Source organism: Manis pentadactyla, chromosome 13 (genome assembly GCF_030020395.1).
Source record: "Manis pentadactyla isolate mManPen7 chromosome 13, mManPen7.hap1, whole genome shotgun sequence".
Taxonomy (NCBI): Eukaryota; Metazoa; Chordata; class Mammalia; order Pholidota; family Manidae; genus Manis; species Manis pentadactyla.
In genome coordinates, this window is record NC_080031.1 from 37,761,568 (window position 1) to 37,789,408 (window position 27,841).

The 27,841-nt window shown below is 37.6% G+C and overlaps 1 protein-coding gene across 4 annotated transcripts in view; it reads right to left on the bottom strand.

Annotated features, from left to right (window-relative positions):
* Positions 1-27,841, bottom strand: part of ARHGAP20 (Rho GTPase activating protein 20) — a 191,242-nt gene that overhangs the window by 56,556 nt on the left and 106,845 nt on the right. For 2 of the 4 annotated variants that reach the window (XM_036895694.2, XM_057491088.1), the window contains exons 3-5: positions 27,532-27,575; positions 24,252-24,416; positions 392-541 (exon numbers count right to left, since the gene is read on the bottom strand). In XM_036895694.2, the coding sequence (XP_036751589.2) occupies positions 392-495 (104 nt within the window). In that variant the 5' untranslated portion in view covers positions 496-541; positions 24,252-24,416; positions 27,532-27,575. The remainder of the gene's footprint in view (positions 1-391; positions 542-24,251; positions 24,417-27,531; positions 27,576-27,841) is intronic. The other 2 variants (XM_036895688.2, XM_036895690.2) reach the window with 1 other exon arrangement.

Sequence of the window (27,841 nt, forward strand, 5' to 3'; positions counted from 1 at the left end):
TGGAGAGGGGTCCTAGAGCTCTGAACACTCTCCTCCTCTTCCACAGCAGGTGTTTCAGTAGAGTCTCTACAAATCACTGGTCACACCAAGATAAGTGACTCCAAAAGTTCTCCATGTTCACCATTATTTTTCACACATCTTAATAAGCTCTTTGGGAGAAACAGAAGGTATTCAAGTGTCCTTACTGAGTAAAAGAAGGGTGTGTATCAAAAGGCTGTAAGTTATTGATTTCAGAATAACTCAATTAGAATAAATTTTTTCTTTTCAAAATTGGGGGAACAAAATTTGATTAATTATTTTCTCTCCATCCTAGAAATAACAGAGATGATGGCATTTCATGGCAGCTAACCCATATAACCCATGTAGGTCCATGACGAGCTATGGTTCTTACCTGAAAGTAGCCACAAAGTTCACTGTGGGCCAGCCCAGTACAAAGGATTTCATGGCATTGGTGTTCCCCTCTTCCACTTCATCCACACAGCTTGCAGTCCACATGTCACTTAATTTTATTTTATTTTTTATCTTAAAATTGTTATTATATCTAGAAAGATAAAAGCCAGACAGTTCTTCTTATTATTTTGTTTCTTAAATTTTATGAGAGCTAATTTTGATAGGAGACTTTTCACTAATCACAGGCAAAGAATGTCATATTGCTTTTATCTTCAGTGCCTACCACAGTAAATTGTAACATGGTTGACTACCTTGGCCCAGAAAGGCTTTTCAGACATTTGGTGTATTAATCCTCATGCCCGCATTTTTAGCAGCCAATAGCCATAAACTGGCTACTTTGTTTTTTTGTATGTTGAGCACTGCACTTGGATCAAAAATATAATTTTAAATTTATTGCTATTATAAAAAAATAATTATTTGCTGTTGGTAACTTGCTTACTTTAAAAAAGACTTGAGTAGCTGAAAAGATTAAAAACAGACATTACTTATTATGTTAAAATAAAAAATTTTCTCCTTAAGAAAGATAGAGGCACCTAAAAAAATGTGACCTGGAATTAATTAAAGGAATTTACGGTGCATTTCCAAGTGAGTAGTTACAGGATTTTCTAGTCTTTAGAAGCAAAGGTTATTTTAAGTTTCCTTTCTTAAAGTTTTGTTCATACCATTTTACCCTATAGTCTAGCTAAAATTTAAAAACTGTAGCCCAAAAAGAGACTCTAAACTAAACCAGAAAAAAAAAAAAGACCAGGAGGTATTATATTCAAGTAATGTTGAGACACAATTAATTTTTATCTCTGGGACCCAGAGGGGATCTACATTAAGTCAGCAATGAAATTGCTTATTGACAATTTCTGTCTAATACCCCTTAGAACCCTGATATTGAAACCACTGTGTATCTCCTGACCTACTTCACAGATTTTTATGTTCATAATGGACCTAAAACTTAATAGTTAGAAGGCACTGGGAAGGGTAAAGAGAATGTCCAAGGAAACTTGGGTATTCCCTATCATTCAGAACTATTTGTGGAAAAAGAAAAAGCTAAAATGAAATAAAAGATACTTCATAGGGAAGTATCCATAAAACTCCTTATGGACTATTTAAAGCTAAAACTCTTCAGTATGATTTGTAACATGAAAAAGGATTTTGCAGGAACTATACATGAAGGAAAATCTAGATTCAAAGCCTCATTTATACTTCCAATAGGGCACACTTAATGTAAGTGTGATAGGAAAGTGCACTGTGGCATGACAGTTTCTTTATTTCATTTCAATATTTTCATCCTATTGGTATAAATCTTTAGAATTTTTAATGAAAGACTCAATTGAAGATAAAATATTACTTTTCTTTTTTGCTTTAAAAGTCTTTTTTTTCCTATTCTTTTTTTTATTAAGGTAACATTGATATACAATCTTATGCTGCTCAGGATTCACATGAGCAACATTGTAGTTACCGCATTCCCCCCTATTACCAAGTCCCCACCACATACCCCATAATAGTCACTGTCCATCAGCACAGTAAGATGCTATAGAGTCACTACTTGACCTTGTGCTATATTGTCTTCCCTGTCCCCTACCCCCATATTATGTGTGCTAATCATAATACCCTTCAATCCCCTTCTTGCTCCCTTCCCAAAGACCCTCCACAACCCCTTTCCATTTGGTAACAGCTAGTCCATTCTTGGGTTCTGTGAGTCTGCTGCTATTTTCTTCCTTCAGTTTTTGCTTTGCTGTTATACTCCACATATGAGTGAAATCATTTGGCACTTGTCTTTCTCTGCCTGGCTTATTTCACTGAGCATAATACCCTCTAGCTCCATCCATGTTGTTGCAAATGGTAGGATTTGTTTTCTTCTTATGGCTGAATAATATTCCAGTGTGTATATGTACCACCTCTTCTTTATCCATTCAGCTACTGATGGACTCGTAGGTTGCTTCCAGTTCTTGGCTATTGTAAACAGTGTTGCCACAAACATGGGGTGCATATGTCTTTTTGAATCTGGGATCCTGTTTTCTTAGGGTAAATTCCTAGGAGTGGAATCCCTGGGTCAAATGGTATTTCTATTTTAGTTTTTTGAGGAACCTCCATATAGCTTTCCACAATGGTTGAACTAATTTACATTCCCACCTACAATGTAGGAGGGTTCCCCTTTCTCTGCATCCTCACCAGCATTTATTGTTGCTTGTATTTTGGATGCTGGCCATCCTAACTAGTGTGAGGTGATATCTCATTCTGGTTTTGATTTGCATTTCCCTCATGATTAGTGATGCGGAACATCTTTCATGTGCCTGTTGGCCATCTGAATTTCTTTTGAGAATTGTCTGTTCAGATACTCTGCCCATTTTTAATTGGGTTATTTGCTTTTTGGGTGTTGAGGCATGTGAGCTCTCTATATATTTCAGATGTTAACCCCTTATTGGATATGTACTTTATGAAAATATTCTCCCATACTGTAGGATGCCTTTTTGTTCTACTGATGATCTTTGCTGTACAGAAGATTTTAGCTTGATACATTCCCACTTGTTCATTTTTGCTTTTCTTTCCCTTGCCCAGGGAGATATGCTCATGAAAAAGTTGCTCATGTTTATATTCAAGAGAGTTTTGCCTAAGTTTTCTTCTAAGAGTTTTATGGTTTGATGACTTATGTTCAGGTCTTTGATCCATTTCGAGTTTACTTTTGTGTATGGAGTTAGACAGTAACCATGTTTCATTCTCTGACACATAGCTGGCCAGTTTTGCCAACACCCGTTGTTGAAGAGGCTGTCATTTCTCCATTGTATGTCCATGGCTCCTTTATCATATATTAATTGGCCATGTATTTGGGGGTTTATACATGGATTCTCTATGCTATTTCATTGATCTATGGGTCCGTTCTTCGGCCAGGACCAAATCGTCTTGATTACTGTGGCTTTATAGCAGAGCTTGAAGTTGGGCAGTGTAATCCCTCCCACTTTATTCTTCTTTCTAAGGATTGTTTTGGCTATTCATGGTATTTTGTGATCTCATATGAGTTTTAGAACTATTTGTTCTAGTTTGTTGAATAATGCTGTCAGTATTTTGTTAGGGAGTGCACTGAATCTGTCAATTGCTTTATGCAGGATAGCCAATTTGAGAATATTAATTCTTCCTATCCATGAGCGTGGGATGTACTTCCATGTATTAGTGTCTTCCTTAATTTATCTCGAGTGTCTTGTCGTTTTCAGGGTATAGGTCTTTCACATCCTTGGTTATGTTTATTCCTAGGTATTTTATTCTTTTTGATGCAACTGTGAATGGAATTGCTTTCCTGATTTCTCTTTCTGCTAGTTCATTGTTAGTATATAGGAATGCAACAGAATTCTGTGTATTAATTTTGTATCCTGCAACTTTGCTGAATCCAGATATTAGTTCTAGTAGTTTTGGAGTAGATTCTTAGTTTTTCTTTTTTTATGTACAATATCATGTCATCTCCAAACAGTGACAGTTTAACTTGTTCCTTGCTGATCTGGGTGACTTTTATTTCTTTGTGTTGTCTTATTGCTGTGGCTAGGACCTCCAGTACCATGTTGAATGAAAGTGGGGAGAGTAGGCATCCTTGTCTTGTTTCTGATCTTAGAGGTAAAGCTTTCAGCTTTTCACTGTTAAGTATGATGTTGGCTGTGGGTTTGTCATATATGGCCTTTAATTATGTTGAGTTACTTCCTTCCATACCCAGTTCACTGAGAGTTTTTATCATGAATGGATGTTGAATTTTGTCAAATGTTTTTTCAGCATCTATGGAGAGATAATCATGTGATTTTTGTCCTTCTTTTTGTTGATGTAGTGGATGATGTTGATGAATTTTCAAATATTGTACCATCCTTTCATCCCTGGAATACATCCCACTTGATCATGGTGGATGATCTTTTTGATTTATTTTTGAGTTTGGCTTGCTAGTATTTTGTTGAGTATTTTTGCATCCATGTTCATCAGGGATATTGGTCTGTAATTTTCTTTTTTTGTGGTGTTTTTGTCTGGTTTTGCTATTAGAGTGATGCTGGCCTCATAGAATGAGTTTGGAAGTATACCCTCCTCTTCTACTTTTTGGAAAACTTTAAGGAGGATGGGTATTAGATCTTGTCTAAATGTCTGATAAAATTAGGCAGTGAAGCATCTGGTCTGGGACTTTTGTTCTTGGGTAGTTTTTTGATTATCAGTTCAATTTCACTGCTGGTAATTGGTCTGTGCAGATTTTCTGTTTCTTCCTGGGTCAGTCTTGGAAGGTTGTATTTTCCTAGAAAGTTGTCCATTTCTTCTAGGTTATTCAGTTTGTTAGCATATAATTTTTCATAGTATTCTCTAATAAGATTTTGTGTTTCAGTGGTGTCCATAGTGACTTGTCCTTTCTCAATTTCTGATTCTGTTTATGTGTGTAGACTCTGTTTTTTTCTTGGTAACTCTGAGTAGGGGTTTATCTATTTAGTTTATTTTCTCAAGGAACCAGCTCTTGTTTTCATCGATTCTTTCTATCGTTTGATTCTTCTCAATTTTATTTATTCTTTTTCTGATCTTTATTATGTCCCTTCTACTGACTTTGGGCCTCATTTGTTCTTTTTCCAGTTTCATTAATTGTGAATTTATATGGTTCATTTTGGATTGCTCTTCCTTCTTTAGATAGGCCTGATTTGCTGCCTTCGCTGCATCCCACAGAAGTTGAGCATTAATCTGTTGTTTTCATTTGTCACTATATATTGCTTATCTGTGTTTTAATTTGGTTATTGATCCATTGATTATTTAGGAGCATGTTGTTAAGCCTCCATGTGTTTGTTGGGTTTTTGGCTTTTTTGCACAGTTTATTTCTAGTTTCATGCCTGTCTGATCTGAGAAGTTGGCTGGCACAATTTCAATCATTTTTAATTTACTGAGGCTTTTTTGTGGCCTAGTATGTGATCTATTCTGGAAAATGTTCACTGTGTACTTGAAAATATGTATCCTGATGCTTTTGGGTGGAGTGTTCTGTAGATGTCTGTCAGGTTCATCTGTTCTAATTTGTTGTTCAGTGCCTCTGTGTCCTTGCTTATTTTCTGTCTGATTGATCTGTCCTTTGAAGTGGTGTGTAGAAGTCTCCTAAAATGAATGCATTGCATTCTATTTATCCCTTTAATTCTGTTAGCATTTGTTTCACATATGTAGGTGCTCCTGTGTTGGATGCATAGATATTTATAATGGTTTATCTTCTTGTTTGACTGACCCCTTTATAATTATGTAATGTCCTTCTTTGTCTCTTGTGACTTTCTTTGTTTTGAAGTCTATTTTATCTGATACAAGTATTGCAACTCCTGCTTTTTTCTCCCTATTTGCATGAAATATCTTTTTCCATCCCTCCACTTTTGGTCTATGTATGTCCTTTGGTTCAAAGTGAATCTGTTGTAGGCAGCATATAGATGGATTTTATTTTTTTATCCATTCATTGACTTTGTGTCTTTTGATTGGTGCATTCAGTCCATTTGCATTTAGGGTGATTATCAATAGATATGTACTTATTGCAATTTCAGGCTTTGGATTCATGGTTACCAAAGGTTCAACGGCACCTTCTTTACTATCTAATAGTCTAACTTAACTCACTTATTATACAATTATAAACAAAATCTGAAGATTCTTTTTTTTCTCCTTTCTTTTTCTTCCACTTCCACTCTTTATATGTTAGGTGTTGTATTCTGTACTCTTTGTGTATCCCTTGACTAACTTTGTGGGTAGCTGATTTAATTTTGCATTTGGTTAGTAATTAATTGAACTTCTTCCTTTACTGTGGTTTTATTATCTCTGGTGACAGCTATTTAGCCTTAGGAGCACTTCCATCTACAGCAGTCCCTTTAAAATACACGGTAGAGATGGTCTGTGGGAGGTAAGTTCCCTCAACTTTTGCTTATCTGGAAATTGTTTAATCCTGCCTTCAAATTTAAATGGTAATCTTTCTGGGTTGAGTATTCTTTGTTTGACTCCATTCTGTTCCATTGCATTGAATGTATCATGTCACTCCCTTCTGGCCTGTAAGGTTTCTGCTGAAAAGTCTGATGATAGCCTGATGGGTTTTCCTTTGTAGGTGATATTTTCTCTCTCTCTGGCTGCTTTTGATACTCTGCCCTTATCCCTGATCTTTCCCATTTTACTTATTATATATCTTGGTGTTTTCCTCCTTGGGTCCCATGTGTTGGGAGATCTGTGCACCTCCATGGCCTGAGAGACTAGTTCCTTCCCTATATTGGGGAGTTTTCAGAAATTACCTCCTCAAAGACCTTTTTATCCCATTTTCTCTCTTCTTCTTCTGGGACCCCTATAATGCAAATATTGTTCCACTGGATTGGTAACACAGTTCTCTTAATATTCTTTCATTCCTAGATATTTTTTCTCTGTTCCTTAGCTTCTCTGTATCCCTGTTCCCTAATTTATATTCCACTTACTGTCTCCTCTACCTCATCTAATATGCTTTTAAATCCCTCCATTGTATGTTTCATTTCAGCTATTGTATTTTTCAAAGTGTCTATCTCCCTCTTGAATTGGTCCCTTAGATCTTGCATATTTTTCTGTAGCTCCATTAGCATGAATATGACTTTTATTTTGAATTCTTTTTGCAGAAGATTAGTGATTTCAGTTTCACTGAGCCCTCTTTCTTGTGTTTTAGGGATTTTGGATTGAACAAGATTCTTCTGCCTTTTCATAATTGTAGTGGATAATGAGAAATATTAGGTTTGTTTTTGCTGTGACCTCTAGTGTTCAGAAGCTCTGCTCTCTGGAGCTGCCCAGCACCTGGAACAATGGTATTGGTCACAGGCATGTGGTACCAGTGACTACCCTTAAGAGAGAGCTCTTTTCTGCTTCCCGTCCACAGTGCCTGCTTTTGCTGTCAGGGTCAGTGATCCACACACAGGAAGCAGCTTCTGCTTTAAACGTCTAAGCTGCTGTAGGTGGGGCTGTCCTCCTGCTGGCCTGGAGTGATGGCGGGGGTCCCACGCAAGGCTTGCCATTGCCTGCTTGTGGGACAGAGCTCTTTCCTGCTTCCTGGCAGCAGTGCCTGTCTCCTCAGTCAGGGTCAGTTAGCTGCATGCATATGGAGCAACCTCAGCATTAAGCCTTTGTAGTTGTCGTAAATGGGGCTGCCCTCCCCTGGCCTGGTGCAATGCCAGGTGCAGCATGTTAGCATGCAGGGGCCAGCTGTGAGGAAGGAGCAGCAGGCCACTTGTTGCAGTGGGGGGCTTCGGGGCTTAGCTGCCAGTCACAGGGATGGAGCGCCTGAAGCTCCTGAAGTTCCCAACCTACTGGGCTGAATGTGCCAGGGTGATTTTGTCCCCCTGTTCCTTCTCCTGAGCAGCAAGCTCTGTGTAATCCTTGCCCCTTCAGCAGCCCTCTCACTGTTGGGAAGTCTTCTAAAGTGCCCACCTTTCTTTTGTCCCAGACCAGCCAGTTGTGGGAACCTGTTCTCCACAAGTAGCTGGAATCTCAGTCTGTGACCTTGCTTTTCAACCCCTCTAATCTCCAGAGCACCAGGCAAGGTGGGTTTGTGCTCCCAGAGTAGATTTCTAGTGCTGGGTGTTTAGCAATCCTGGGCTTCTACTCCCTCCCCACTCTCTCTTTCTCCTGCCAGTTAGCTGGGGGTAGGGGAGTGCTCGGGTCCTATTGGGTCATGGCTTTGTTAGTTTACCCTTTCTATGATGCAGATTTTCCATCCTGTTTCCCAAATGTAGACTGGCTGGTGTAATCTTATTTCTGGTCACTCTTTTAGGATTAGTTGTATTTGCTGTATTTTCATAGTATATGTGGTTTTGGGAGGTGATTTCTGCCTTACTTCTTATGTTGCCATCTTTTTTTCCAGGAAAACCTAAAAGTCTTATTTCTTATGTCAGCTATTGAAGTAGTATCAAACTGAAACCACAAATATTTTGAAAGGAAAGGTATCTTTCTATATCTGTTTTCATACATTTTGTGTTTTCTAATGCAGGTCTCTCTTGATATTAGATACTTCAGATAACCATGTGAGAAAGTCCTTCCAATGATTCTTTTCTTAAATCAGTAAAGTGCCAATGTTATTTGCCAACTGATACAAAATACAAGAAGCTGTCTAAAAGTGTAAACAATGACTTCCATTCTAATGGTTAATATTTATTGAGAACTTACTATGTGTCAGTCATTGCTGTAAATGCACACATTATTTAGTTGAATCCTTAGACATTTTACAGATAAGGAAATGGAGTCATACAGAGATACTAAGTAACTTGCCATTAAGTCTAACAGCTTAACTAGTAAAGCTAGAATCTGAACTTGAGCAGTGTTGACTCCTGGCCTTATTTATGATTTTAACCACTATGCATCTGTAAAAAGCCCCGGATATTGCCATTCTTTTAAAGCACTTGGATGGGAGTATCTTTCCATGAAGTTTCCTTCAGCTTTTTTTATCTTCATCTTTACTCTTTTATCTCTCCATACCTATAAGGCTTTCTGATGGGATGGTTTGCCATGGAGGTGGGGGAGAAATTTCATGAACATTTATGTTCATAAAGAGTTTGAAAATATATTAAAAATATTCCAATAAAACATTATGTTAAGATGGTAGTCTTGGGAATACTATATATCTTCCTAATATATTTTTCATATTTTTTGCTCTCAATGTCCAATAGTATTAGACTATTCCAATTGAAATGTAAAAGTATAAACCTAATGTAAACTAGCTGAAAAGAAGAAAACAACCCCACAAAATCAATTCTTTATTTCTACAATGTAGTCCCTTACTACACATTTATTAAGATGAAGGATATATTTCCTTGTTTCCCTATACTTCAACTTTTACACTGGAAGTAATCCCAGTGAACTGTTGAAATATACAGGATTCTAAGGAGATTTCCCTCCATTCTAAGATGGAGATGTTTTATTAAATATTTTAGATTAGAGAACAAGGTATATTCCACAAATATCTGATGATAATTCTACTGATAATGAATTAGTAATCAGAACTTTTTCTCTTCATCTTTTCGACTTAAACAGAACTCATCATTATTTCTCTGTTTAGGAAATAAAATATGAGAATAGTGATCATTTAAGAGGAAAGACAGTCACTTCCTTTTTAGTAAATTCCAAATGGGTGTTTGTGGGGAAATGGACTTTCCTACAGCCAGAATCCTTACATGACCCTAAACTACTTGGTGATGTAACTGGCCTACTCCTAGGCTACTGCTTCCACACCGGTGGGCAATGAGCTACTATTGAGTCACTATATAAAGAGCTCTCCCCAGCACTCTGAGCAGAGGCAGAGACAGAGGTGGATTATGGAACTGCAGACTGCTGGATGCAGATGTGATTCTAGTGCTTGACCTACTGCCATGAAAATAAAGCCAGATATAAACCCTTTCACCCCAAGAACGTTCTGTTGTCATTTCTTGGTCTCACGGGATCCACAGTAAACTTGTCCAGGGCTGAAACCCTTAGTCAAGACAGTGTTCTATACCTATTACCAGAGAACATTAACATCCTTCTAAATACTTTAATGTACTTTAATGTTTGTAAACAGTGTTTTAAAAAATGAAAAGCCAGAATTCCATCAGAAAAATAAATGTTTTATTTAGCTTTCTAATGAATATAAAAAGTATTCTCTATGGTCCCATCCAGCTTTAGTACTTGATTTAAACCAATATGGAAAAGCATGCCAATAAATTAAAAACATTTTATGCAAACATTGTCAACATCTGGCACAAAATCGAGTTACTAAACTACCTTAGCTAATAAAAGGAAGAATTTTAAATTCTCCTGTATTATTGCATTCATTAAAATCCACTTAGTTTGACTAAATAAATATGTGGCAGCTGGTCAATTATTTATCCCACTTGAGTATATTTCTATAGCATCAACCTAAGTACTTAATTTCTAGATGGAGCCTGAAAAAGAGCTGTAGTAATATTGAGCTTAAGGTAGTGAATTTGTTCACTAGGCACATAATTAAGCACATAAAGTGAAGGTTCCCATGGCCAGGATTCTCACCTGGCCCTGGTTGGCTAGTTCACTACACACATGTGGGCAGTACATTATTATTGACTTTATATAAAGAGCTCCACCCAGGGCTCTGGGTGATACAGTGTCACGGCTGCCAGGCCTCAGGGCTGCAAGGTTGCAGGAGAGCAGAGACTGCAGCGGTGGCAGGGCCAAGGACTGAGACTAAGACTGCTGCAGGGACAGAGAGTCCCAGAGGCAGAGACCAGCTTGCTGCATGCAGACTCACTTTGAGTGAACAGGATTCTAGCGATTGACCTGCCACCATGGGAATAAGGTTGGGTATGAACTCTTTTACCCCAAGAATGTTCCACTGTCATTTCTTTGGTCTCACTGAATCCATAGTGAACTTGTCTGGGGCTGAAACCCATTGCCAAGATAGCTAAGTAACTCAGATTATTTCTATAAATTAATTGATGCAGGGTACAACCCAATCCTCTATCCAAGGGTAAGAAGTGACAGGGAAGACAGGTTGGTATTTTGGGGAGCTATTTCTTTTTGGTGTTGTTTTTTATTTTTCAGAAAAAAGTTCTTTTATATTAAGATAGATCTGTGAATATATTGAAGTGTTATCTATGAGAATGATCATATAAGCAATTTCCTGAATAACTGTGGTCAAAATTTTTGCAAGGTGGCAGTATTCAGTAATAATGATTATCTCCTCAAACCCATGTTTTCTGTCTCAAATGTCTTGGGTTCATGTCCCCCCAAAATTAATTTGGATCCACTCACACTTTTTAATATCCTCAATGAATGTAGAAAGTACTTAAAATAATCCTTCCTGAGTTGAATCTCTTAAAAAAGAATAGCATTAAATTAATTGATATAGATTTTGTCATTTCATAAAGACATTTAAGTGGAGAGTTAATGGAAGAAAGTAGTGTATACCTTAATTTAAGTAAGAAAGGGACAAAGTAAGAAGTCAGGTATAGAAGATGACTTTGACAGACACAGATTTTGCCAATGTATTTAAAACAGTGATTTCTAGTGAGAAAGAAAGAATCTTTATATGAAAGATATTTCAGCAAACCATTGTATAGGTACATAAAACCACTCAGACAAAAGCAATATTCAGAATAATAAATGACTTCAGGAAAGAAAACAAAAGTCTTCTACTCTAAATATTATCATAATTTTGAGGGAAAAGAAAATCCATAAAAGGTGAAGGAACATACTTCCCTTTATAAGAATTGAATACATGTTACAAGTAAATAGTCTTTAAGGTCCTAAAGTGCAAGAAATGGATTATAATAAGTTCTTATTTTCTTATCTACCTCCAGGTAGAGCACAAGACTATGCACATAATGAGGACAATGTAGAACAGTAGAAAGGGCCAGCCACTGGATTTAAAACCCCAGCTATGCCATTTCCTACTATAAATTCTTGGACAAACCTCTCTGAGTTTTCATACTCAATACCTAAAAAACTCTTGTTTTGGGGGATTATTAGGAAAATCAGTAAGATCTTTGTGATTCAGAATCTATCTAATACATCTTAAATAAAGGAATGGGAAGTAATCTACATTTTGAAAAAATAATGACTTGTTCCTCCATCAATAGCATAGAGCTTCAAAGGGACCTAGTACAAAGGCTTGTATGGAGAGACTTTTCTTTCTCTATGTTACTTAAAACACATCCACTTTCAGAGCTGCAAAGTTGGTCATGGGGATGCTAGTACAGCATGGAGAATATAGCCAACGAGTCTATAACATCCTACATTGACAGACAGTAGTGGGGGTGAGGATTTAATAATATGGGTAACTGTTGAAACACTATGTTGTATACTTGAAACCAATATAAGGTTGTATATTAACTATACTTCAATAAAGAACAAAAAACAAAGGACAAGCATTCTTAGAATGGGTGGGGGGTGGGTCAGGCCATGGATATAGATGCAATATATAATTGGGGTTCCGTTTTTATATAATTCTATATTAAATAAATCATGTTTATACTAATAAGGCTATGTATTTCTGGGTTATAGTATTAAACTATTATAATGACAAAAAACCTATATTTGTAGACATAACTTCTATTCAAAACACATTCTAGGCTGTGCTAATTTTCTTTTTTTTTTTTTGATCTGGATATTATTTTTTTATTGCAGTGTAGTTGATATACAATCTTATATTGGTTTCAAGTATACATTACAGTGTTTCAACATTTACCCATATTATTAAATCCTCACCTCCATTTAGTACAGTTATTATTTGTCAACATAGGAAGATGTTAAAGAATCATTGTTCATATTCTTCATGCAGCACTTCCATCCCAGTGACCAGCTTATATTATGATTGAGAATTTTTGTGTCCTTTTAGTCCCTTTATCCCCTCACCTTCCCAATCCACGCACCCCAACCCCTCCCTCATGGTAAACATCAGTCACTTCTCCATGTCTATGAGTCTACTGCTATTTCATTCACTTTGTTTTGTTTCGTTTTTAGATTCCACAAAAAAGTGAAATCATATAGTGTTTGTCTTCTTCTGCCTGGCTTATTTCAGTTAGCATAATATATTCTAGGTCCATCCATGTTGTTATAAATGGCAGTACTTCTTTCTTTTTTATACCTGAATAATAATCCATTGTGTGTATATACCACCTCTTCTTTATACCATTCATCTATTTGGTTGCTTCCATATCTTGGCTATTATAAATATTGAGGCAATAAACACAGGGGTGCATATAACTTTTACAAGCAGAGATTCTGTTTTCTTTGCATAAATTCCTAGAAGTGGAATTACTGTGGTGTATGGTATTTTTATTTTTCATTTTTGAAGAACCTCCATACTGCCTTCCACAGTGGCTGTACCAACTGACATTCCAACCAACAGTGTAGGAGGGTTCCCTTTTCTTCACATCTTTGCCAACACTTGTTATTTCTTGTCTTTTGGATAATGGCCATTTTTACTAATGTGGTTATATCTCACTGAGGTTTTGATTTGCATTTCCCTGATGATTAGTGATGTGGAGCATCTTTTCATGTGCCTGTTGGCCATCTGTATTTCTTTATTGGAAAAATATCTGTTCAGGTCCTCTGTGCATTTTTTAATTGGTTATTTGTTTTTTTTGGTGTTGAGTCATATGGGTTATTTACATATTTTGGATGTTAACTCCTTACTGAATAAATTGTTTACAAATATATTCTCCCACAGTGTAGGATGCCTTTTTGTTCTGCTGATGGTATTCTTTGCTGTACAAAAGCTTTTTAGTTTATGGTAGTTCCACTTGTTCATTCTTTGTTTCCCTTGACCGAGGAGGTGTGTCCAGGAAAAAATTACTTATTCTTATGTTCAGGAGATTTTTGCCTCTGTTTTCTTCTAAGAGTTTCATGGTTTCATATCTTTCATTTAGGTCTTTAATCCATTTCCAGTTTACCTTTGTGTATGGAGTTAGTAATGCAGTTTCATTCCCTTGCATGTAGCTGTCCAGTTTTGCCAACAGCAGTTGTTGAAGAGGCTGTCATTTCCCCATTGTATATCCATGGCTCCTTTATTGTATATTAATTCACCATATAAGCATGGGTTTATATCTGGGCTCTCTATTCTATTCCATTGATCTAGGGGTCTGTTTTTGTGCCAGTATCATACTGTTTTGATTACTGTGGCTTTTTAGTATAGATTGAAATCAGGGAACTTAATTCTGCTAGCTTTGTTCTTCTTTCTCAGGATTGCTTTGGCTATTTGGGGTCTTTTGTGGTTCCATATGAATTTTAGAATTATTTGCTCTGGTTCATTGAAAAATGCTGTTGGTATTTTGATAGGGATTGCACTGAATCTGTAAATTACTTAGGGAAAGATGGCCTTTTTGACAATATTAATTATTCCTTCCATGAGCATGGAATAGATATCCACTTATTTGTGTCCTCTTTAATTTCTCTTGAATGTCTCTGCTAATTTCTAGTGTCATCCTATTGTGGTTGGAAAAGATACTTGATAAGATTTCAATCTTATCAGTTTGCTTTAGACTTGAGATATCACCTCATCCTGTTAGTATGGCTATTAATTAAAAAGAAAAAAAATAACCGAAAAAACAAAACAAACAAGCCAAAAAGATAAGTGTTGGTGAGGATGTGGAGAAATCAGAACTCCTGTATACTGTTGGTGGGAAGTCAAAATGGTGCATCCACTATGGAAAGAAGTATGGAGGTTACTAAAAAAATTAAAAACAGAATTATCATATGATCCAGTAATTCTGCTTCTGGGTGTTTGTCAAAAGACTGAAATCAGGATCATGAAGAGATGTTAACACTCTCATGTTCAATGCAGCACTATTTACAACTGCTAAGGTGTGGAAGCAACAAAAATGTCCATCAACTGTTGAATGGATAAGGTAAATGTATATACATATGATGGAATATTATTTAACCTTAAAAAATAAGGAAAACCTGCAATATGCAACAACATGGATGAACCTGGAGAACATTATGCTAAGTGAAATAAGCCAGACAAAGAAAGACAAATACTGCATGATTCCACTTATATGGAGTATCTCAAATAAGCAAATTCATGGAATCAGAGTGAACTGTTGGCTGCCAAGGGCTAGGAGAAGGGGGAAATGGGGAGTTGCTAATTAACAAGTTTAAACATTCAGTTATGCAAGATGAATAAATTCTACACATCCACTATACAATACTGTGTTTAAAAATGCTGTATTGTATACTTAAAAATTTGTTAAGAAGATCTCATGTTAAGTGTTTTACCACAAAAAGAAAAGATAAAATACATTTTTTTCTGAGGAAAACTCCCCAAAACACTCTAAAACTATTTTCTTAGCTTTAACTTAGCCTCTAACTTAACAAAAGTCAACAATTTGCTAAGTATTCTACACCATTTCTTACTAGATGAGCACTTACATGGATCCTTTTCCTTATCATAAAAGAAAGACTGATTTAAAGATAAAAAATACAAAAAAACCCACACAGAAAACAAATGGTTTGGGAATTTTCTATGAAATCCATAAGAAAAGGGGATTAAAGATGGTGGTGTGAGAGGTGAGACAGAGGCTCCTCCCAAAACCACATATAATATGAAAATATAGTTAATACAACTAATCCTGAAAGAGCAACAGGAAAGAAGGTCATGCCAGACTGCATACAACTGGTAAAAGGAACAGACCTCATGGAACATGGAAACATAGCAAAACCATGATCCAGCAGGACCCAAGCCTTGCCCCACCCCAGCTCACTGGTGGGAGGAAGAGAAATGGAGTGGGGAGGGAGTGCAAGCCTATGACTGCTGAACATTCTGGAGATCTGCTCTGGGAGCATGAACCTACATTACATGGTGCTATGGAGATTAGTGGGATTGGAAAGCTAAGAGAGGCGAATTACTTGGAGAGTCTAAAATTCCAGCCACTTGTGGAAAATGGGTACATATCCAGCTGCTCTGGGACAAAATAAAGGCGGGTACTCTGAGAGACTTCCTAACAGTGAGAGGGCTGCCAAAGGGGCAAGGATTGCACAGAGCTTACTGCTCAGGAGAAAGGACAGGTGGACAAAATTGTCTGGGTGCACTCTGCCCAGCAGGCTGGGAACTTTCAGGAGCTTCAGGCACTCCATTCTCCTGGCTTGAAACACAGCTCCAAGGCCCTAAACTGTGATACACAACCTGCTATACCTTCCTTCCAGCTGGCTAGCACCAGCTGGAAAACTGGCAGACCCTGCCCTGGTGCTGGGCCAGCTAAAGGGAGGCCACTCCAATGGCAGCTACAAATGCAAAGCATAGAGGCTTACACCTGTATGCTCAGCCCACTGGTTCTGGCAGTGGATAGAGGCAGAGCAGCTGGGAAGCAGGAAATAGCTCTTTACTCCCTCCAGACACCATTGCCACTACCTTGCAACCCCTGACATTGTTTCAGGGGTTGAGAAACTCTAGAGAGTACAGCTTCTGGGAACCACAGGGCTTTACATATAAATATGAAACATCAAAGGAACCCAGTTCAAACCAAAATCCCACTAACAAGAGAAAAAAGGCCAAGTGAAACTGAACTCATCAATATTCCTGAAAGAGATTTCAAAATAAAAATCAAAAACATGCTCATGGAGGTACAGAAAAATATTAAAAAATTCAGGGATGAATTCAGGACTGAGATTCAATCATTAAGGAATACAATATCTGAAATAAAACAAAATTCAGGGATTTAAAAGCAGATTAGATGAAGTAGAGGAGATGGTAAGTGGAATAGAAATAGAGAAGAGGAATATAAAGAAGCTGAGTCACAGAGAGAAAAAGGATCTCTAGGAATGAAAGAATATTGATAGAACTGTGTGACCAATCCAAATGGAACAATATTTGCATTATAGGGATACCAGAAGAAGAAGAGAGATAAAAAGGGATAGAAATTGTTTTTGAGGAGGTAATTGCTGAAAACTTCCCCAATCTGGGGAAGGAACTAGTCTCTCAGGCCATGGAGGTGCACAGATCTCCCAACACAAGGGACCCAAGGAAGACAACATGAAGACATATAATAATTAAAATGGCAAAGATAAAGGATAAGGACAGAGTATTAAAAGTAGCCATAGGGAGAAAAATGATAACATACAAAGGAAGACCCATCAGGCTGTCATGAGACTTTTCAACAGAAACCATACAGGCCAGAAGGGAGTGGCATGATATATTTAATGCAATGAAAAAGAAGGGCCTTGAAATAAGAATTCTCTACCAAGCAAGATTATCATTTAAATTTGAAGGAGGGATTAAACAATTTCCAGATAAACAAAAGATGAGAGAATTTAGCTTCCACAAACCATCTCTACAGTGTATTTTGGAGAGACTGTTATAGATGGAAGTGTTCCTAAGGCTAAATAGCTGTCCCCAGAGGAAATAAAACCACAGTAAAGAAAGCAGAGCAATTAATTACTAAGCAGATGCAAAATCAAATCAACTACACCCCAAAAGTCAGTCAAGGGATAAATGAAAGGTACAGAATATGATACCTACTATATAAAGAATGGTAGAGGAAGAAAATGGGGGAAAAAAAAAGAACCTTTAGATTCTGTTTGTAGTAGCAAACTAAGTGTGTTAAATTAGACTGTTAGATATGAAGGAAGTTACCCTTGAACCTTTGGTAACCATGAATCTAAAGCCTGCAATATAAATAAGTACATATCTTTTGGTAATCACACTAAATGTAAATGGTCTGAATGCACTGATCAAAAGACATAGTCACTGAATGGATAAAATTCCAAGCCCCATCTATATGCTGCCTAAAAGAGACTCCCTTTAAACTCAAAGACATACAGACTAAAACTGAAGGGAAGGAAAAAGATATTTCATGCAACTAATAGGTAGAAAATAGCAGGAGTTGCAGTACTTGTATCAGACAAAATAGACTTCAAAACAAAGAAAGTTACAAGAGACAAAGAAGCACATTCCATAATGATAAGGGGTCAATCCAACAAGAGGATATAACCATTACACATATCTGTGCAACTAACATAGGAGCATCCAAATATGTGAAACAAACAATAACAGAATTAAGAGGGGAAATAGAATACAATGCATTTATCTAGGAGACTTCAACATACTACTCACTCCAAACAACAGATCAACCAGACAGAAAATAAGCAAGGAGACAGACACTGAAAAACACATTGGTATGATGGACCTAACGGACATCTTCAGAACAGTCCACCCAAAAGCAACAGGATACACATTCTTCTCAAGTGCAAATGGAACATTTTCAAGAATAGATCATATACTAGGTCATAAAAAGAGCCTCTCATAATTCGAAAAGATTGAAATTGTACCCACTACCTTGTCAGACCACAAAGGTATGAAACTAGAAATAAATCATGCAGAGAAAACAAAAAAGCCCACAAAGACATGGGCTAACAACATGATCCTAAATAATCAATGGATCAATGACCAAATAAAAACAGAGATCAAGAAATATATGAAGACAAATCACAGTAATTCAACACTGCAAAATCTGTCAGACATAGTGAAGGCTGTGCTAAGAGGGAAGTAAAGGCTAATACAGATCTACCTCAGGAAAGAACAATCCCATATGAACAGTCTAAACTCCCAATTTAGGAAACTAGAAAAAGAAGAACAAATGAGGCCCAAAGTCAGTAGAAGTAGGGGCATAATAAAGATTAGAGTATAAATAAATAAAATTGGGTAAAATAAAACAATAGAAGAGAAAATAAACAGAACAGATAAACCCCAAGTCAGGCTTATCAAGAAAAATAGAGTCTACATACATAAACATAATCTGAAATGAGAAGGAAAAAATCACTATGGACACCACAGAAATACAAAGAATTATTAGAGAATAGTATGAAAAATTATATGCTAATAAACTGGATAAACTGGAAGAAATGAATAACTTTCTAGAAAAATACAGTCTTCCAAAGGTGACTCAGGAAGAAACAGAAAATCTGCACAGACCAATTACCAACAATGAAATTAAACTGGCTATCAAAAAACTACCTAAGAACAAAACCCCTGGACCAGATGGCTTCACCACTGACTTTTATCAAATATTTAGTGAGGACCTAATACTCACCCTCCTTAAAGTTTTCCAAAAATTAGAAGAGGAGGGAATACTTCCAAACTCATTCTATGAAGCCAGTATCACTCTAATACCAAAAGCAGGCAAAGACACCACAAAAAAAGAAAACTATAGACCAATGTCCCTGAATAACACAGATGCAAAAATACTCAACAAAAATTTGCAAAACAAATTAAAATTTTATCAGAAAGATCATCCATCATGATCAAGTAGGATTTATTCCAGGGATGCAAGGATGGTACAATAATCGTAAATCTATCAACATCAGACACCCACCTCAACAAAAAGAAGGATAAAAACTACATAATCATCTCCATACATGCTGAAAAAGCATTTGACAAAATTCAACATCCATTCATGATGAAAACTCTCAACAAAATGGGTATAGAGGGCAAGTACCTCAACATAATAAATGCCATATATGACAAACTCACACCCAACATCATACTTAACAGTGAAAAGCTGAAAGCTTTTCCCCTAAGATTGGAAACAAGACCAGGATGCCCACTCTCCACACTTTTTCATTCAACATAGTTTCGTAGGTCCTGGCCACAGCAATGAGACAGCACAAAGAAATAAAAGGCATCCAGATTGGTAAGGAACAAGTAAAACTGTCACTGTTTGGAGATGACATGATATTGTACATTAAAAAAAAACCTAAGAATCCACTCCAAAACTACTAGATTTATTATCTGAATTCAGCAAAGTAACAGGATACAGAATTAATACACAGCAATCTATTGCATTCCTATACACTAATGATGAACTAGCAGAAAGAGAAATCAGGAAAACAATTTATTTCACAATTGCATCAAATAGAATAAAATACTTAGCAATAAACCTAACTAAGGAAGTGAAAGACCTATTCCTTGAAAACTGCAAGACACTCATGAGAGAAATTAAAGAGGATACCAATAAATGGAAATACTTTCTGTGCTTACGTGTAGGAAGAGTTAACATTGTCAAAATGGCCCTCCTGCCTAAAGCAATCTACAGATTCAATGCAATCCCTATCAAAGTACCAATGGCATTCTTCAATGAACTAGAGCAAATAAGTTCTAAAATTCATATGGAAACACAAAAGACCCCAAATAGCCAAAGCAATCCTGAGAAGGAAGAATAAAGCTGGGGGATCTCGCTCCCCGACTTCAAGCTCTACTACAAAGCCACAGTAATCAAGACAATTTGGTACCAGCACAAGAACAGAACCATTGACCAATGGAACAGACTAGCGAGCTCAGATATAAACCCATACATATATGGTCAATTAATATATGATAAAGGAGCCATGAACATACAATGGGGAAGGACAGCCTCTTCAACAACTGGTGTTGGCAAAATTGGACAGCCACATGCAAGAAAATGAAACTGGATTATTTTCTAACCCCATACACAAAAGTAAACTCAAAATGGATCAAAGACCTGAATGTAAGTCATGAAACCATAAAACTCTTAGAAGAAAACACAGGCAAAAGTTTCTTGAATAGAAACATGAACAACTTTTTCCTGAATACATCCCCTTGGGAAGGGAAACCAAAGCAAAAATGAATAAATGGGACTACATCAAGCCAAGAAGCTTCTGTACAGCAAAGGACACCATCAGCAGAACAAAAGGCATCCTACAGTATGGGAAAATATATTTGTAAACAACATATCCGACAAGGGTTAACATCCAAAATATATAATGAACTCACATGCCTCAACACCCAAAAAGCAAATAACCCAATTAAAAATTGGGCAAAGGATATGAGCATACAATTCTCCAAGGAAGAAATTCAGATGGCCAACAGGCACATGAAGAGATGCTCCACATTGCTGATTATCAGACAAATGCAAATTAAAACCACAATGAGATATCACCTCACACCAATTAGGATGGCCAACATCCAAAAGACTAGGAAAGACAAATGCTGGTGAGGATGTAGAGAAAGGTGAACCCTCCTGCACTGCTGGTGAGAATGTGAACTATTTCAACCATTGTGGAAAGCAATATGGAGGTTCCTTAAAAACTAAAAATAGAAATACCATTTGATCCAGGAATTACACTCCCAGGAATTGCCCTAAGAATGCAGGATCCCAGTTTGAAAAAGACATATGCACCCCATGTTTATCACAGCACTATTTACAGTAGCCAAGAAATGGAAGTAACCCGTGTCCATCAGTAGATGAATGGATAAAGAAGATGTGGTACATATACACACTGGAATATTCTTTAGCCATAAGAAGAAAACAAATCCTACCATTTGCAACAACATGAATGGAGCCAAGTGGAGAAATTAAACCATAAGTACCAAATAATTTCACTGATCTGTGGAGCTTAAGAAAAAAGCAAAAACTGAAGGAACAAAAACTGAAGGAACAAAAAGCAAAAAAGAGCAGTGGACTCACAGAACCCAAGAATGGACTAACAGTTGCCAAAGGGAGAGGCACTGGGGGTGGGGTGAGAAGGAAGGTTGGGAGAAGGGGAATAAGGGGCATTATGATTAGCACACATAATGTTGGGGGGCACAGGGAAGGCACTATAGCACAGAGAAGGCAAGTAGTGACTCTAAAGCATCTTACTACACTGATGGACTGTAATGGGATATGTGGTGGGGACTTGATAATGGGAGGAATCTAGTAATCACAATGTTGCTCATGTAACTATATATTAATGATGCCAGAAAAGACATATGCACCCCTATATTTAATGCAGCACTATTTACAATAGTCAAATATGGAAGTAACCTAAGTGTACATCAGTAGATGAATGGATAAAGAAGAAGTGTTACATATACACAATGGAATACTATTCAGCCATAAGAAAGAAACAAATCCTACCATTTGCAAGAACATGGATAGAGCTAGAGTGTATTAGGCTCAGTGAAATAAGTCAGGCAGAGAAAGAGAAGTACTAAGTGATTTCCCTCATTTGTGGAGTATAACAATGAAGCAAACTGAAGGAACAAAACAGCAGGAGACTCACAAACTCCAAGAAGGGACTAATGGTTACCAAAGGGCAGGGGCAGGGCATGTGGGGAGGGAGGAGAAGGGGATTGGGGGGTATTATGATTGGCACACATGGTGTGTGGGGCATCGCCGGGAAGACAGTGTAGCATAGAGAAGACAAGTAATGACTCTGTGGCATCTTACTACACTGATGGACAGTGACTGCAATGTGGACTCAATACTATGGGTCAATGTAGTAACCACATTGTTTTTCATGTGAAACCTTCATAAGAATGCATATCAATGGTACCTTAATTAAAAAAATTAAGAAAATAAAAAAATTCTCTGGGATTATCTGCACAATCACAATGTGTTCAAATAGAGACAGTTTTAGTCCATTCAAAAAAAAATCCGTATAAAAAGAGGTAAGGAAGAGATAGCAGACTACATCATACTGGTTGAGTGGAATGACTTTGAAACAAGACAGACCTAGGTTCAAATATAGGCTTAACTAATTATTAAGTTTGTGATCTTGGGGAAGTCGTTTAACTTCTCTGAGCATCAATTTCTTCTGCGATATGAGAAAAATAATATCGACCTGTTAGAACAGCCGTAAGGGTTAAGGTTTCTAGAAAAAACCTAACTTACAATAAGATCCCAGCAAATGTGAGATCTCTATTAATTATTAATACCACTCAGATTAAATATACTGTTATGCGAAATTAGTACTTAGCTGTGCCCATGACTAATTATGAGTTGTGAGAGTTTGGATAGTAGAAAAAAGTGTTCATTATTCTCTAGTGGCTGAAAATCTCTGATGAGATTGGATTTGTTAAAATACTCTTATCTTTTATGATGTTTAAAAACAATGAGAATGAGGGACGGAGCAAGTATTAACCATGGTGTTCTAGGCTGGGTATTAACTGCATTGGCATTAGTGTCGAGCAGAAAGTGAATTCTTTTGGTTACTTCTAATGTGAATTTCAGATATGTATCCTTTATTTAACTGCCATTTCCCCAGATAAAGCCCTCATTGTTGAGGACTACCACAACAACCTCCTACCCAGTCTCCTTGCTTCTACTCTTGCCTACCCCCTAATCCATTGTCCATCATAGCCATAAACAGTATTTCAAAAATATGAACCACAATTTATGCTATTCTTCTAATTAAAACCCTTTGGAATAAAACCCAAACTCCCTATTTAGCCTATGTGGTACCTCCAAGTTGTCCCTGCCTGGATCTCTGCTTCCTAATATTTACACCCTTGCACATCCTTGTTCCCTTCTAAGTGTACAAAGGTTGGTCTGTGTGGCCAACAGCATGATATAAATGATGCTATGTGACTCCAAAATTAGGTTATAAAAGAATATGGTTCTTCTCTTTCATGTTCTATCACTTGACTACTCTCTTCCTAACTCTCAGCTCTCTCCCTGAAGGAAGAAAGGCAGGAGGTATGTTATGCGCATGTATGAGCAGTCCTGTGCAGATACGCATGTGAAGAGAAGCTACAGCCTCTGGCCAGCAGCCCGCGAGGAACTGAGGCCTGCCAGCATACACAGCAGTGAGTAGGGAAATGGATTCTCTGGCTCCAGTAGAGCAAGACGACTTCAATCCTGGTGAGGAGCTTGACTGTAACTTCATGGTGGCTCTCAAACCTGACCACCAGCTAAGCCACTCTCAGATTACTGAGTTAGGGAAACTGGATGAGATGTTTGTAATTATACACTGTTATGTTTTTGGGTGATTTGTTATATGGCAATAGATAGTTAATACACCCTACACAGGTTCTGATTTTCAATTCATATTACTCTCCTGCTCATTATGCTCCAGTTAAATAGGCTTTCCTTTAATTCTCCCAAAGGGCGACGGTTTCCCCACCACCTTTATATCTCTGTTCCTTCTGCTTAGAATGCTCATCCTTCTAATATCTGAATGGCTGATTGTTTCCATCCTTCAGTGAATTTTTCCCCTTGATTACACCTATCCTAACGTATATCCTATATTTAACTTCATTCAGCACCCTATTTTCTTCATAGCACTAAACACAATCTGTAATTCCTACCCTGCCATTGGAATGAAAATGCCAAAAAATCAGGGACCATAACCATCACATTCTTCTTGTATCTCCTGTATTTATTCAGAGCATGGCACTGAGTGGGACCTAAATGAACACTTGTTGAATGAATAAACAATTGAAACTTTTTGTTGTAAAAACAAAACAAAACAAATATAAAACTCAACTCATATATTAGCTCTGAAAATGAAAGGCCAGACATTCTTACAGTAAGAATTGAAAAAGAAAGGTTATCTTTGTTAATGGAAATGCAATTTTATAATGATAACTAGGTGGGAGTGTACAGTATACTTACTTGATTTTGGCCACAACAAACAAATCATTAAACAGGAAAAGATGCCGCTCCTGCCTCTGCAGGCCTCTTTTGAGTTCTGCCCGGCCATCAATTAGTAAAGTCCTACTAGAGCACACAAATGATGACAGAAATGCACATGTGTCCACACTAGCAGAAGGACTTTCCCTGTAACAGAGCAAACACCATAGATCATTAGTCAAATGATCAAATATAGGACCACGTTTCTATAAAATTACAGCTTATAGTTGGTCAGAAAATATAAAGCTCTATTCTTTTTATGTAATGGCAAAGTATTCTGATCCTCCCAGCTTTCTCCACACAGTAGTCTTTTACATTTCATTATGAAATTCTTTAACCATACAACAAAGTTGAAAGTTTTATAATAAACACTCATATAACCCAACCTAGATATTACCATTAAAATTTTACTATACTTGCTTTACCATATACTGATCCAACTATATATCTTCTATTCATAATTTGACATTTCAATGTAAAGTGCCTACAGCAGTACATTTCTCCTTACATACTTCAGCATGTATATCATTAACTAGAGTTCAATATTTATTTATGACTTAAAAAATGAATGCACAATGAAATGCACAAATCTCAGGTGTATATTCACTGAGTTTTGACAAATGTGTTCACCTGTGTAATCTAAACCCTTATCAAGATATGGAACATTATCATTACTCCAAAAAATTTCCTCTTGCCCCTTCTCACTTGTTACATAAATTAGTTGGCTTCTATGTTTTGGCACCTGGGTTGTTTATTTCTTCGCTGTAAGCTGAGCTCCAACAGCTCAAAAGTCTGTAGCACCAAACTCAAATTATCACACACATGATTATTTAAACAGATTTTTGCCTGCTTCATAGTTTGCCTCCTTTGCATATGCCACAGAACTACACACAACCACAACATTTGTTAGTCATTGATAAGATAGAGCCTTGTAGTTTTAAGATCCCCAGTCGCTATTCTTTGAAGCTCTCTGACCCAGAGACTCCTTGCCATGTAACTGAGTGACATCACCTAGACACATAATTTCCAGAGATACCCTCTCCAAACTCTCTCACCTCAGGAGTTCCTTTGCCCTTACCCCCTTCTGAATGGTGGCCCTTTGGCCATAAAGCCTCTAGACAGTCTCATGCTCTGAAGAACTTCCCTTCTCATGCAAACCTGTCCAATCATTTCTTTTTCCTTGTTCAGCCCCCAGATCTCTCAAATTCCTTGCAACAGTCAATTCTTACCCCATCATCCCATGAGGCAACCATTGTTCTGAATTTTTTCTCCACTGAAGATTATTTTTCTAGAATTTAATATATAAATGGAACTACGGTATGTACTCTTTTCTGTAAGCTATTATTTACTCAGCATGTTTTTGTTACATTTATCAGTAATCCATGCTTTTATATTGCTGAATAATTCCACTGTATAAATACATTAAAATTCGTTCATCCATTCTCCCATTGATGGACATTTGGGCTCTTTCCAGTTTTTTGCTACTATGAGTAAAACTGCTATCATTGTGCTGGTCTTTTTGTGACATGTGTTTTCATTTCTCTTGGATAAATACCACAGAAGAAATGTTGGGTCAGAGAAATTTTAATTTTTAAAATTAAATTTTAGAAAACACTGCCAGTAAGTTCTCCTATGTGGTTGTATCAATTTATATTCCCAACAATATTGTAGGAGAGTTCCAGCTGCTCCACAACCTCACCAATATCTGGTGGTGTCAGTTTTTTAAATTTTGGTCATTCTAGTGGATATATAGTAAATTCTCATTATGATTTTAATTTGCATTTCTATGATGACTAATGACATTGAGCATGTGTTCTAATTGGTCGTTTGTGTATCGTCATTTGGAAATAACTTCAAACCTTTTACTTATTTTTTTTGAAAATTGGGTTATATATATTTTTAGTATTGAATTATAGGAATTTTGTTATATATCCTAGATACTTGCTGTGGATAAAGCAAAGGCTCTTATGGCCAGGATTCTCACTTGGCCCTGGTCAGCTAGCTCACTACACACTTGTGGGCAATACATTGTTATTGACTCTATATAAAGAGCTCCGCCCAGTGCTCTGGGTGGCACAGTGGCACGGCTGCTGGAGAGCAGAGACTGGAGTGGTGGCAGCACTGAGGACAGAGACTGAGATGGAGGCAGGGACAGAGAGGCCCAGAGGCAGAGACCAGCTTGCTGCATGCAGACTCACTCTGAGGGGACAGGATTTTAGTGATTGACCTGCCGTCATGGAAATAAAGTTGGGTATAAACCCTTTTACCCTAAGAACATTCCATTGTCATTTTCAGTCTCATTGAATCTATAGTGAACGTGTCTGGGGCTGAAACCCATTGGCAAGACAATGGTGATAGTTGGCAGGATTCACTGTTGACCAAAAAAAAGAAAAGGCTGCTCTCATAAGAGGAGTGTTTCTGTGGGCTGCCCGTATGGATGGGGAGACCTTCGAGTGTCCCCCAGTGGACATGTGGTCCGACGTTGTTTGCCTCCTATAGGACTGGGCCCCATCCCAAGACTGGGAAGGGGTGGAGGCAACACCTGAGGCAGTAAAGTCGGTCCTAAGCAAAATAGGGAATTCCTAAGAGAAACAGAGTGCCTGTGAGGCCACAGGCATGGTGGGGAGTTTTCTTCTCACAAGCATGAGAAAGACCATAATGGAGCAAGACCTCTTCCTGTAGGAAGCACGAGAAGAGGCAGCATGAGGACGTGAGCTGCAAGGTGCAGTTGAGGAGGTAGAAAATTTGTTGGTGACTGAAACTGCATCATCACAAGGTGCTGTGGAAATGGTAAAGGATGTTGTGGTAGCCCGAGAGGAAGCAGCATGAGAAGGAGCAGCAGCCTGAGAGGGCAGGCTGCCAGGTGCCGTGGGGCATGTGAAGGATGTAGTGGAGCTCTCAGCCTCAGAAATAGAGGAGTGGAGGTTTGATGAACAGGTGGGGGTGGAGGCTCTCCCGGTGCCAGAGGCATCAGACCCTCCTCCATTGAAACCCCACCCAGTTAAAAGCTGGTGGAAAGTACGAAAGAAAATAAAGGCTCGGCAGCCATGGGTTCCTCCTGGAGAGGTGCAGCCCACTCCCCAGATCGTGGAGCACTCTATGCTCTGCTCCTATACTCAGGCTCAAGCAATGAAAGCACAAAAGGAAATATGGTCTGATACTCAAAGGAAGAATTTGAGGTCAAGGACCCAGATGTGGGTTGATTTGATAAAGGCAGGAGTAGACAGAAAGAAATTGGATGGAAAGTCAAATAGAATCTTACTGGAGTTGTGGCAACAACTGAAACTGAAGCAGCAGTTCTGGATGCTGAGGACAAAGGAGCAGAAGCCAGACACAAAGTAACAAGATCGACCTGTGTGTCTGCAAGACTTTCTGCTGGAGAGGCTGGAGAAGGTGGGAATTGTAAGGCCCACCCATGATTCTTTTGGTTAACTCATTTGAGTAGAACTGGTTTGAATACAGCCAGGATGACCACTTGGTGGCAATGGATCTCCTCAGGCTGGGGGGTTATTGTAATTTGTTATTTGCATATTGTATTATATTATGAAATTTGGTTACAATGTTCCAGTTTC